We start from the raw sequence: 13,593 nt of genomic DNA, 5'->3' as shown, positions 1-13,593 counted from the left end.
GGCCCAGAGCAGAGCCCAGACTGCCCAGGGTGCGAGCCGACAGTCTCCACCTCCCCAGGGTCCTGGCACTCTGGCTGGAGGGCAGGGCCTGCTCCTGACTCGCAGTGAGCCTCGGGATACCTGAGGCCCTGGTGTCCCTGGCCCAGCCCCTCAGCCGGTACCTGGTTCTTTAGCAGCCCATCCTCGTAGTACCAGATGCAGCTGCCTCCGGCTTGGGGCTCGGACACCACCACTCGGCCCGCCTTCATGTCCTCCACGTGGTCTGGCACCGCCAGGAAGCCTCTCAGTGCAGCATTCCAGAGGCGGAAATAAACCCGGCGCTGGTGAGTAGGGGGAGCTGAGAGTGAGAGGTCCCCGGGCAGGGATGCTCCCACCAGGGCACCTGACACCCTCAACTCTGACCCCCCGAGTATCTCCAGCCCACAAGCCCTCCTTCCTTGGCCCTGCTTCTAAGTCCCTTCTTTTCACACGTGTCAGAGGTCCACTCATGGTGCACACCCACGGCCACCCAGCACCGTGACCACTGACACCCACAGCCCCGTGCACAGGGACACGCTGGCAGAGACGCTCATGGTCCACATGGTCGTGCAGAAGTTTGCAGCAGACACAAACACACAGACACAGGTGGCCATGCAAACACACGTCTTAACCGATGCACGGGTCCCCCTTGCCTATTCCACACTCCGTGTTTGCTAATGGGATGGATGCGTGTAGAAACACAGATGTGCACACTCATGACCATACTGGAAAAGTAGACACCCGGTTGTCACACATCAGACCAGGCTCTGCCACAAATCTTGAGTCGTGGTGATGGTAATCGCAGTCAGAAGAACCACAGCTAACATGTGTTGAGTGTTTACCCACTCAAGTACCGTTCTAAGGGCTTTACAAATATTTATCTTCAAATCCTCAAGACAACTACATCATATGTGTCATCCCCATTATATTTTGTTTTTTTATTTTTTATTTTTATTTTTTTATTTTTTTTTATTTTTAAAGATTTTATTTATTTATTCATGAGAATACACAGAGAGGAGAGAGAAACAGAGACACAGGCAGAGGGAGAAGCAGGCTCCACGCAGGGAGCCCGACGTGGGACTCGATCCCGGGTCTCCAGGATCACACCCTGGGCTGAAGGCGGCGCCACACCGCTGAGCCACCGGGGCTGCCCATATTTTGTTTTTTTAAAAGACTTTATTTGGGTGTTTTTTTTTTTTTTTTTGGTAAGTAATCTCTACACCTAACGTGGGGCTTGAACTTATGACCCTGAGATCAAGAGTTGCACACTCTTGCAGCCAGCCAGGTGGCCCCTATGTTATCCCCATCTTAAAGATGAGGAAACAGAGGCCCATGGAGGGACAGTACTTGCCCATGATTGCAGAGCAAAGCCTTGTCCACTTTGGTGGACCTTTATTTCTGCATCTGTAAATATGAGAGGTGGAGATAACCTCCAAGGTTTCTTCTAGCAACAATGTCCTAAGACTCTGAATCTTGGGAGCATAAATATCCTCATCCAAGGATACACGGTCTCAACAGTGTTACAAAAACAGGCAAGTGTGGTCATACACCACCTCCCACACCTCCCACACAACCACATGTCACCTCCAGAGCACAGACACGTAGATACAAGTGACATCATGCCACAGAAATACGATCAGAGGACATGTGTGTGCCCATACACACATGCACGCGTGTGCCCCCCCCCGCCCCCAGCCATGCCTCTGCATCAATGCACATGTACATGAATCAGAAACAGGTCCAGACATGCACTCACAGACCTGGAAAAACCCAAGTATGGCTCTAGTGTTTCCCAGAATGAGGCCTGTGTATTACTCCTAGCCTCATATGACATGATTTTTAGTCCTAAGTGGATAAACATTATCGCTAAAAATGTAATGTTAACATATTTATTATAATGTCAACTAAAGAAAATCATACACATCAAACCTATGATTTTATGGATAATAATCCTTAGGATAAGGATAAAGTGAATTTTAAAAATGAGTTGGTTTAGAGAAAAATATTGAGTAGATAATGGTTCAAGAGGAATGACAGTGTGGCAAAATTATGACAAAGGCACACAAACGTTGAGCTTGGGAAACATGGGGAATGCATGGCCAGACAGATCGGCATGGGCACACACAATCTGATGCATTACTCACCTGCTTGATGGGGTAGAGGGATCCCACCCTCTGTGTCCCACTGTATGTCAGCCAGTTGGTGATCTCACAGCTGCCCACCAGCCACTGGCGGCCCCGGAAGTCACTGTGCTCACACAGCACCCAGCTGGGCCCAGCAGGTGCCAGAGATGCAGAGAGGAAGACAGACAGGGAAGAGGAGACAAGGATGTCAGAACATTCTCCACCTCCTTTGCTTTTATTCTGAGACTCTTCTGCCCGGTGTCAGGGTTCTCGAGGCAGGAGAGGGAGGCTGGGAAGTACATTTGGGGTTTGCAGGGCAGAGGAGGGTCCTGGAGGATCCATGCTGAGGTCCAAGACATTCCTCAGCCTGCACCTCTCCCTCCCTCCTGGCTGGGGGCACAGGTAATGGAAGGGAAGTGGGAAGGAGCAAGAAGCCAGGGACCTGGCCCTGGCTCCCTAGCAGCACCCCCCCCACCACACTCACACGCCCCCCTTGATCCGCAGGGACAGCACGTGGTTGTTGAAGCCCTCGGCTTGCAGGCTGCGCACCTCTCTGTCCAGCTCGATCTCCTTACCCTCAAAGCACTCCAGTCCATACAGAAAAATGGAAGGCTCTGAAAAGTGCTGGGGCGGGGGGCATGGAGAAGGGGTGAGGTTGAGAGAGCCCAGGCCCCAGTCCCAGACCTGGCCCCAAATTCCAGATACTCCAATTCTGGATCGGTATCTTCCCTCCCTCCTAAGCTTTACCCTGCAGGGCTCTGGACAATGGCAGCTGGGTGTCCCCCCTGATTCTCAGACTGAGCCCCCAATGCCACCTCAAACCTCTTCTCAGTGCCAATAAATGGTACTTCTAAGAATAGTAATGATAATATGGGTAATTATAGCGGTTGTCAGATATTCAGGGCTTACCACATGCCAGATTCTGCGTTAAGTGCTTTACCTGATCTCATAACTTCTCAACAACCCTATAAGGTATGTGCTATTATTATCATCCCTGCTTAACAGAACAGAAACTGAGTCTGGAGAAGATTAAACCACTTGCTCAAGTCTCTAGAGCTGGGCTTCAGAAGCAGATGTGCGTGCCTTCAGAGCCTAAGATGTAGCTGTAAAGCCTGGGCTCAGCAGTTGGGCCGCCCCTGGAGAGCTCAGCTCTGCCTGTTACAGCCTTTGTGGCCTGGAGCAAGTCACATCACCTCTCTGTGCCTCAGTTTCACATCTGGAAAAGGGAGGTGATAGTGGTAACAAACCTCATAGGGTCTCGGTGGGGATTAGATGCCTTAGCACATGGGAAGTCTTTTATTTATTTATGTTTATTTATTTTTTTAAAAGATTTTATTTATTTATTCATGAGAGACACAGAGAGAGAGGGAGAGAGAGGCAGAGACACAGGCAGAGGGAGAAGCAGGCTCTATGCAGGGAGCCCAACGTGGGACTGGATCCCAGGTCTCCAGGATCATGCCCTGGGCCGAAGGTGGCACTAAACTGCTGTGCCACCAGGGCTGCCCTGGGAAGTCTTTTAAACACTGCCTGGAGCCTGGTACATGCTCGGTGGACAGCTGTCTGCTGTGCTGCCATGGCTGGCCCACCCAGTCCTACAGCCTCTAGTTCTTAATATGGCCTGGGCCACTTCCCTCCATCTCCTCCCTAGTCCAGGACACCATCATTTATTCTGGCTTTCTGTAGCAGCAGACCTATTGCCTTGTCCCTACCCATCTGGCCTCCACACACAGCAGAGCTGGCTCTCTATTCCGCTCCTTCCTGCACAGAACCCGCATGTCAGAAGTCTGGCGCCTGCCCCCAGTCCACCCGAGTGCTAGTCTCTACTGTCCCCGTACCACCTCTATATCGGGACACACCACTCTGCAATGTAATCTTTATGTCAGTGTGGTCATGGGTTCCTTGAAGGCAGGGCCATGTCTGATTTATTTCAGTGTCCCCAAGACCTGACACGGTGGCCACTCAATACAACTCTAGTAAGTGGAACTGGCTTTGAAGCCTCCGGGTCAGGGGAACCAGAGTGGTTCTGAAGAAGCCTGACTTCAAGCTCCAGCAGCCTAGCCAACAGTGAGAAGAGGCTTGGTACCTGGCATTCCCCCAGCAGTACACCCTACCTCAGGGGTTGTCTGGAACTGCACAAGGTTACTCACCAGGGGTACCTTCTGGAGAGAGCCCAGGACTGTGGAAGATAGGCAGCCCATGGCCGTAAGAGTGGGGAACTCGCCCTCAGAGAGAATGTACTGGTCACCCTCAAAGTTCTTCTCACCAAACAGGATCCAGCTGGGGAAGGGGAAGAGTAGGGGGATGTGAATAGGGATCTGACTTTGTCCCATCCTGTGCTTGGCCTGTCAGGCCCTCTGAGATGCAGCAGAGTGGATGCAGATATGACTGTGACCCACTCCCCAACCAAGTCCATGGGAGGTCAAGGATGAATAGGCCCTGCAGCAAGAGATTGAGGTCGAGATTTCAGAAATGACTGGATGATATCATACTGCCCCTATGGAGAGAAACTGGGCAATATTGAGCAAAAAAACCCTACGCACAACCACTCAGCAATCCCATTTCTCGGACTCTCAAAATTTCCTTCAAAAACATGAAATGACAGGGATCCCTGAGTGGCGCAGCGGTTTGGCGCCTGCCTTTGGCCCAGGGCGTGATCCTGGAGACCCGGAATCGAATCCCACATCAGGCTCCCGGTGCATGGGGCCTGCTTCTCCCTCTGCCTGTGTCTCTGCCTCTCTCTCTCTCTCTGTGACTATCATAAAAAAAAAAAAAAAAAAGTTTGTTAAAAAAAAAACATGAAATGACATCTGCACAAAGCTCTTCATACAGCACTGTTTGCAGCGGCTGAGTGGAAGCAGCCCAAAAGTCCATCAGCAGGACACAGCTGATTAAACTAAGGATGTAGGGGATAATAATATAGCAGTAAAAAGGGAGGAGGAAGAGGTCTTTTTTGTTTGTTTGTTTTGTTTTGTTTTGTTTTTGTTTTTGTTTTTTTTTGGAGGAAGAGGTCTTAAGGGGAAATAAAGTGATCTCCAAACTGCTAAGGAAAAACAAGGGGAAAACAGTATGTATAGTATGCTTTCCTTTTGAAAAACAGAGATACAATTCGCATACCATAAAATTCATTCTTTTAAAGTGTACAATTCAGTGGTCTTTAGTATATTCACCAGGTTGTATTATGCTTCTTTTTGTGTAAGGAAATGGGGAAGGAGGGCAACAAATATATTCAGTTTCTATAGCTTTATGCAAATTTATATATGAGAGGGATGCCTGGGTGGCTCAGTGGTTGAGCGTCTACCTTTGACTCAGGTAGTGATCCCAGGGTTGTGGGATCAAGTCCCGGCTTGGGGTCCCTGCAGGAACCCTGCTTCTTCCTCTGCTTATGTTTCTGCCTTGCTTTCTGTGTCTTTCATGAATAGATAAATAAATAGATAAATCTTTTAAAAAATACATATGAGAGTATATTTGCTTATATTTTTCAAAAAGAAACAATGGATGAATTAACTAAACATTGAATTAAAAAAAGATTACCTATGAGGGAGGAGGGGGAAAGATCAAAGGAATAGAGTAGATCCTCCTGATTGACTCGGCTTTGGAGCTACTCTGGACTGAATGTGTCTCTGCAAAATTCATATGTTGAAGCCCTAACTTCAAATATGATGGCTTTTGGGAAGTTCGGAGGAGATCGGGAGGGTGGGTACCCATGATGGGAACAGGTCCCTATAAAAAGAGAAAGAGACAGGAGTGCTCTCCACCACCTGAGGGCACAGGAAGAAGGCAGCTATTCACCATCCAGGAAATGAGTCCTTGCCAGGGAACCAAATGGGCCGTACCTTGACCTTCCCAGCCTTTAGAACCAGGGGAAATAAATTCCTATTGTTTAAGCCCCCCAGTCTATGATATTTTGTTATAGCAGCCCAAGTTAAGACAGGGACACTGCAAATATTTTATGCATTAAAAAACAAGTAAAAATGGAAATTATTCCTAAAAATTTACATAAATAAATGAACCTAACTGCATGTCAGGTTGGTGACATAACCACCCACATAAAAAGTATTATTTCAAGGGTCTTAAAAATGATATTTTGAACTGCACATAGCAAATGGGATCCTGGTAAATGTCCTGAGGACAAAAAGAACCATGGGAAACCCCAAACAGCATTCACTGCTTTTTTACCGTTAGTAGTAATATTGGTATTACAGTCTTGAAACATCCAGCTTTCGTCTAAATACCACTGGAATCGGAGTCCCTTGGTAGATAACTGGTTCCAAGTTTCAGGCAAAAATGTATGAAATGATCCCAGGGCATCTTATTGTACCAGAAAAACAAGTAAATTATTTTTAAAAAACCCAAACTATTGGAGTTGCATCAAAAGCAGACTATTTGAAGGGGCTCCCATTTGCCAAAGACAGAATGATTAGAGCACACAAAAGAACAGTAGCTCCAATGCATGGAAGCATTTCAATTACAAATATATCCATAAGTTCATAACAACATTCAAAAAATATTTCATTAGTCAGCTATGGAGGTTGCTAGGGTACCTACCAACTCAGAAATTATTCTGAAAATTGATCAAGAGAAATTGATCGTTGGGAAAGGATCAAACTGCCTTTTTTGCATAAACTATTTCAGGTAAACAAAAAGTTGAAAAGGAAAAGCTCTTCTTTATAGAGGTATTCCAGCTAACATATGGAAAAGGAATACCAAAAAAAAAAAAAATCTTAAAATCATCATTTTGTAACCTCTAAAGAAATAGCGAGTCTAGGCCATTATCATCAGTGGGTGCTAAAACCATGAGGTGAGCCGTAAATGGCAAATCTTATTTTTTTTAAATGGCAAATGTTGGGCAGCCCCCGTGGTGCAGTGGTTTAGCACCACCTGCAGCTCAGGGTGTGATCCTAGAGACCTGGGATCGAGTCCCACATCAGGCTCCCTGCATGGAGCCCGCTTTTCCCTCTGCCTGTGTCTCTGCCTCTCTCTCTCTCTGTGTCTCTCATGAATAAATAAATAAATAAATAATAAAAAAAATAAATGGCAAATGTTATGATACAGGGATCTTGATGTCATTAAAAGTGGGACAACCAGGCATGTGCCTGAGATGAGGTAGTAAGAAGTACTACTTAGGGCACCCCGGGTGGCTCAGGGGTTTAGTGCTGCCTTCGGCCGGGTTGTGACCCTGGAGACCCGGGATCGAGTCCCATGTCTGGCTCCCTGCGCGGAGCCTGCTTCTCCCTCTGCCTGTGTCTCTGCCTCTCTCTCGTGCTCTGTGTCTCTCATGAAGAAATAAATAAAATCTTCAAAAAAAAAAAAAAAAAAAAAAGAAGTACTACCTATATAGGGTACCACCTATATAGTCTCCTTGCCAACAAAATGAAACACCCTGAATCTCATCAAGCCTCCAGATCTACCAGTTTACAGAACATATGGGACACAAAGGGGGGAAAAGGCACCAGAAGGAAGTAGTCAGCCAAATTCAGAAGATGGGAAACTTACAGGGTGAATTATTGGTTTTCTTTTTCTTTCTTTCTTTGTCTCTCTTTTTTTAAAAGATTTAAAAAAAAATTATTTGAAAGAGACAGAGAATGGGAGCATGAGCAGAGAGAGGGAGAAGACTCCCTGCTGAGCAGGGAGCCCGATGTGGGGCTCAATCCCAGAACCCTGAGATCTTGACCTGAGCCAAAGGCGGACACTTAACTGAATGAGCCACCCAGGTGCTCCTCTTTTCTTTCCTTCTTTCCTTTCTTCCTGTTTAGAAAAGGAGGGGGGCTGCAGAAAGAGAGGAGAAAGAATCCCAAGCAGGCTCCACTCCTATGGCAGAGGGGTGGGGGTGTGGGTAGGCTCGACTTCACCACCCTGAGATCATGACTAGAGCCAAAACCAAGAATTTGTCGTTTAACCAACCGAGCCACTCAGGCATCCCTATTGAGTTTCTTTAAATAAATGGTATAAAACAAAAAGAAGGGAGGGGAATGGCTATAAATTAAAGACCGCGTTGACCAAAAGCAATGTGTGGACCTTGTTTGGATCCTGAGAAAAACAAAACAAACCAATTTCACAAAGGCATTTTTTTAAGACAATGAGACAAATCTGAACATGGGCTGTATTAGGTAATATCAAGAAATTATTGTTAATTTTATTAGATGTAATAATAAATTGCAACTATGTGGGTTGGGGAGGCTCCTTTCTTATTAGAGATATATATGTTGAAGTATTTACCTGCGAAATTTTATGTTGGGTTGGGAATTTTAAATGCACCACTAAAAAAAAAAAAAAAAAAAAAAAGCAAAGGGATAGATGAAACAAGATTGGGGTTCTTTATCCTATACAATCTACAAGCTTTACATTTTCCGTTAAAACTTTATTTGGCTTTGTTTGTTTTAAGATTGAATGATTTGGGACAGAACAAGTAATCTCAAGGAAGCCAAAGGAAAGAAATCATTTGAAGGAAAGACCTTCCTGCAGCCCAGATTCCCCAGCTGAGTTGAGCAGTCCAGGCAGGTGCGCCCCGCTTTCCCCCTCCCTCACTTCCTCACCTGCCCCCGTGGACACGGCAGGACTGGGGCTGGAAGGAGACGGGCAAGGAGGTCTGGTCATCCTCGAAGGAGATGTGGTCGCCCAGGAAGTCGGGGCCAGAGAAAAGCTGAATCTGCAGGTACAGAAAGGAAGAGCTGAGAGTGGAGGGCGATGGAACGGGATGGAGGAGGAAGAGGGGACAGGCCCCCCAACAGTTCCTTACCTTTGAGACAAAGTGCAGATTGTGCTCGCCGACCTGAAGGGAGGGCCCAAAGTTTCGAGACGTAAGAAAGGTACCAGCCTCCAGCCCGTTTCCCGACCCTTTCCACGGTTCTCGGATAGCTCAGGCCCGTGTTAGCCCCGCCCCTTCCCAGGCGCCCCGCCCCCGCGCCCGGAGCCCGCGCCTCCCAGCCCCGCCCCCCGCGGTGGGCCCCGCCCAGGCTCCGAGCCCCTGCCCCCGGGGCCCCGCCCCCGCGGCTGGCGCGCACCTGCAGGACCGGCTGCAGCGAGGCGAGGGCGCTGTTGCCCGCGCCCCAGTCGTCGCAGGTGCGGTACACGCCCTTCTCCAGCACGTACTGCTCCCCGGAGAAGCCCACCTTCTGATAGGCCACCCACCTGCAGGGAGGGCGGGGCGCGGGTCAGCGGGGCGGGGCCGGCTCCTTCCCGGGAACCGCTCCCCGCGCGCCTGGCTCCCGGAGCCGGGGTCACTCACACGCCGCTGAGCACGTGGATGGCCTGCGTGTGGGGGCCGTGTCGCGCCAGCTCCACGTCCGGCAATGCCTCTCTCACCTCCGCGGCGTGCCCCTCGAAGTCCGTGGCCTCAAACAGCACGAGGGCCGGGTCCCCGAAGTCCTGGGCCCCAGGGATAGTCAGGTCTCTCCTGCCCACCCACGGAAACCCCTGGGAGTGCCCAGACCCCGGGGACACAGCCCACCAGGGGACTTTGGAGTAAGGCGATCAGTGTGGCCTGGGGAAGAGCAGCAGGAAGGCATGAGGCTAGACCTCAAGAACACTTCCAGGTACTCAGGAGAACTAGGAAAGAGGGAACAAACTCTTCCCTCCACAGATTGTACTTGGTGGGGCGGCAGGAGTATGGCTGTGGCCCCAGGGAGAGGGATGGCCCAGTTGCCCTTGCTTACCGTCCGGATGACCCGCAGGGAGGTCAGCGCCTCGTCATAGCCTCCCCAGTGTGACCAATCAGCATATTCTCCCTCCTCCAGCAGATACTGGTGGCCGCGAAAGCCTGCCTTCTGGTAGCCCACCCAGCTGGGGGAAGGAGGAGGGGAACAAGCGGACTTGGTCATGGAAGGCCCATGAATGTATAAGACAGCTGCCCCACCCCTAGGCAGCCCGGGCCACGCCCTAACACCCCCCCACCTCCCCACCCCCCCCACCCCCGCATAGAGGTAAGAGGGGAGGATGAAAGAGGAGGAAAGGTTCTGCGTCCTCACCAGCCCCCAAGAACTCGCAGAGACCCCACAGAGGCCAGGTGGGGGCTCTGGCTGTCCTCTGGCTCCTGGAGGTTGTAGATGTCTCTGCTCACTTCCCAGCTCTGGCCCTGAAAGCCTGTGGCCTCATAAACCACAACCTGGGGACAAGGGGTGGTGTGAGGGTGGTGGGGAGCCATCTAGCCTGAAACACCCAGCCAGCCCAGGGAGGCCCTGCCCAGCATTAGCCCAGAACTAAGTCCTCCCACTCTCAACCTGAGCTCCAGTCCCTTAGGTAACTGCTGTCTCTTCTCTGACCTGCTCCTTACACACCAAAAGCCGGTTCCCAGTGAGCCCATAGGATTCCACCCTCCCAGAGCCAGCTTGTTTCCCAGCACTCTCCTCTCCTGTCTTCTGGTCCAGGCTAAGGTAGCCACACACATATACACACCCTACCCAAAGGCCGTCTTTGACAGTGCAGCCCAGACTCTTACCTTGGGCTCCCTTGGCTTCTCCACGCTTGGGCAGCCCTGCAGAGGAGACAAAGCTGAGGCGCCAGCCCAGAGGTGAAAGAAGACAGATGGGGGCTGGCAACCCAGGATTTACTTGATCCTGAGACCCCTAAAAATGGCCAACCCTCTGTCTTCCCTCTGCCTCACCCCTTGGGCTAATTCCACACCTCCCTCTCCATCCCATGCTCAGCAGGAGCCCCCAGGCCCTACTTCTTCCCCCAGAATTGCAGGACAAGGTCACCTGTGACCACTTGCCCCTTACCAATCTCATGGGCTTCAAGGAGCCCACTCTGAGGTCAGATGTACCCCAGGCCTCCAAGGTCGGGTACTCTCCAGGCTCCAGAATGCAGGGAGAGTCTTCAAAGGAGGGTTTGGGGTACAGCAGCCACCTGGGGAGGAGGCAGAGAGGCAGCTCTACCCCAGATACCCAGGGACACAGATTGGTGGATGGGGGGAAGTTTAGAGGGGAGAAGGAATTTTAGGGGAAGAGGCCCCCATCAAGGGGACACTGGAGGATATTTCAGGACCCCCTAATCTGCAGTAGCCACTCCACTGATCCCTCTTCCTCTGGCCCAGCGCGCTCTAATTTCACACAGCAGCTGGAGAATTCTTTCCTGCACACATACCTGCTTAGGGACCCCCAGTAGCTTCCCATTAGCCCCCACAAGATAGCCCAGCTGCACAGAGGCCTTTTGATCTGTCCCCTGATCATACTCCTGGTCTTCACATCTCCCCACCTGCTGCTTGGTTGGGCCAGATTCAACTTTTGAGGCTTAGATCTCTCACCTCTGAGCCTTTGCAGGTATTGTTCCCTCCACTAGGTATATTCTTCCCCATTAAATTAATTCATTAATATTTAGGGGCATCTACCCCGTGCCAGCCCTTGCTTCAGGCATCAGGGAGAGAGTAGTGAACAAAACCTACAAAGTCCCTCATGCCCTGCTCTCATTATGCTGAGATTCTTCTGTGGTCGGCTCACCCCTGCTGAGGTGTCTCCTCCTCCAGGGAGGCTTCTCTGACCTCAGGCTGCTTCGGTGCTTTTCTGTGCTGCCCCATACCAGGACTCTGATCGCCACTGTCTTTTTACTTGCCTGTCCCCTCCAGTAGACTAAGCACTTCTTGAGGGCAGGAGTTGTGTCCCATCACCTCTGTGTCCCCAGCACTTAGAACAATGAATGTAAAATGAAGGGTTTCCAGAATAGCCCAGACTCACAGTCCTGCAGAGACAGTGGCAGATGCGGCCTGTAGGGGCTTCTCCAGGCCCTGGGTGTCCTCCAAGGCATCGGTTAGCTCCACTTGCTCCCCCTTGAGGCCCTTCTCAGAGTACACGATGATCTCTGGGGTACTGTAGTCCTATAGAAGGAAAGAGGGATGAAAAAGAAGTGTAAAGCAGTGCTCCTCAGAGAACACCCCCCACACCCTGCCAGTAACTGCTTCCCCAACTGTGTCCAACCAGGGCTCCAGAGCGCTTCTGGGAACGCTTTGTGGACATCTCCACAGAAGCCAGAGGGTAACTGGGGCGTTCTCTGCAAAGTGGGCCAGACAAGCCTGAGACCAAAGCCCTCTCTTTGGCGCTGGACCTTTGGCACCAGAGGTCCAAAGTTCCCAGCGGGAGCCTGCCAAGTACCATGCCTCTGGGTACCCTGATTTCCAACCCAGAGACAAGTAGGATTGACTGTTTCCTGAGATCTAACTTTGACTCTTCCTTTGTAAACAATTCCTGCCCTAGTCCAGACTGGCTTCTATCTGCAACTTATCCCAGGCAGCAGAGGATCCTCTCTGCATTCTGGGTGTTTCTTTCCCGCCAGGACCATGTCATTCCCTCGCTGCTTCATCAGATGCTTATGAAGCACCTACTGAGTGCAAGGCACTGTGGTAAGGGCATGTCCTACTCCATCTCAGTTGGCCCTCCCAACAGGAGTTATTACTCCATTCACAGGCTAGGAAAGTGAGGCTCAGCGAAGTTAAGCGGCCTGCCCTTGGGCACAAAGCCTGTACGTAGCAGGGTAAAGAACAGAGCAATATGGTTTTTGTTCAGTGTTGCAACCAGCACCTCCCACATGCCTAGAACACACCAGGTGCCCAATCGATGCTGAACGAATCAAATCAAACTAGGTCCCCCACCTGACTTCAAAGCTCTTGTTTTTTTTTTTTTTTTTCTCTTACTCCTCGTTACCTCCTACATGAAGATGAATTTATCGTGAGAAGCTCTCAATAAACTGTCTACAAACATTTGTGTGTTTCCGGAGAGGCTTTCAAAACTATTCCCTCCTTTGCATAGCTGGGCCACTGCCCTCATTAAGACTCGTCAGCTCTCGTCCTCTTACCAGGAGTATTGCAACAGCACTGTCTTGGAGTTATTCAAACTTCAATTAAAAAAAAAAAAAAAAGTCTGATAGGTCCTGCCTTTAGAGTTACTGCTTTCTCTTCTGTGTCTCTAGTGGCCAAGACAGTTTTGTCAAAAACTATACGAAACCATAACACTGACCATGCCTTTTCAAACTACACACTTCTCCCTCCAAAGTCAGAGGTGCCCCTCACCTGGAAATCACAGCCCTGCCTGGCCTTCCTGAGTCCCAGATTTCTCCTCCTGGTAGCCAGAGGGATGTTTATAAACCCCTAATCTGATTATTTGGCTTTCTTGCTTCAAGTCCAACCCTCATACCCTAGTTCAACCATGAGTCCTGCAGGGCAGAGAGCAGATCTCCCCACCTACCCATTGCCTGGCATGGTGCCTGGCATGCAGCAGACATTAACCAGCATTGGTGAGCAAATGAGCAAACAGCTGTGGCACCCTGGGTCTAACTGTGGGCCTGAGATCCTGGGCCCTGGGGGGTGGGCTGGCACCCATAGCCACTCCCGCGCATTTCTGTTGCTCTAACTGAATCCTTCTCCAAGTCCAGCTCATACTTTCCCAGGCTGCTCTCCCAAACTGGGGCTTGGCCTCTATCTGCCCCCTGCCTCCCCAAGCCAGGCCAAGCACCCCAGAACTCCTTTCTT

At 50.3% G+C, this 13,593-nt stretch overlaps 1 protein-coding gene across 4 annotated transcripts in view; it reads right to left on the bottom strand.

Annotated features, from left to right (window-relative positions):
- Window positions 1-13,593, bottom strand: part of CRYBG2 (crystallin beta-gamma domain containing 2) — a 43,594-nt gene that overhangs the window by 18,239 nt on the left and 11,762 nt on the right. For all 4 annotated transcript variants that reach the window (XM_072827672.1, XM_072827674.1, XM_072827671.1 and 1 more), the window contains exons 7-19: window positions 11,807-11,946; window positions 10,856-10,982; window positions 10,576-10,611; window positions 10,106-10,242; window positions 9,794-9,920; window positions 9,367-9,506; window positions 9,143-9,269; window positions 8,878-8,910; window positions 8,675-8,787; window positions 4,289-4,418; window positions 2,626-2,765; window positions 2,163-2,286; window positions 162-320 (exon numbers count right to left, since the gene is read on the bottom strand). In XM_072827672.1, the coding sequence (XP_072683773.1) occupies window positions 162-320; window positions 2,163-2,286; window positions 2,626-2,765; window positions 4,289-4,418; window positions 8,675-8,787; window positions 8,878-8,910; window positions 9,143-9,269; window positions 9,367-9,506; window positions 9,794-9,920; window positions 10,106-10,242; window positions 10,576-10,611; window positions 10,856-10,982; window positions 11,807-11,946 (1,533 nt within the window). The remainder of the gene's footprint in view (window positions 1-161; window positions 321-2,162; window positions 2,287-2,625; window positions 2,766-4,288; window positions 4,419-8,674; window positions 8,788-8,877; window positions 8,911-9,142; window positions 9,270-9,366; window positions 9,507-9,793; window positions 9,921-10,105; window positions 10,243-10,575; window positions 10,612-10,855; window positions 10,983-11,806; window positions 11,947-13,593) is intronic.

The sequence above is a fragment of the Canis lupus genome, chromosome 5 (genome assembly GCF_048164855.1).
Source record: "Canis lupus baileyi chromosome 5, mCanLup2.hap1, whole genome shotgun sequence".
NCBI lineage: Eukaryota > Metazoa > Chordata > Mammalia > Carnivora > Canidae > Canis > Canis lupus.
This window is presented reverse-complemented; position numbering and strand designations above follow the sequence as displayed.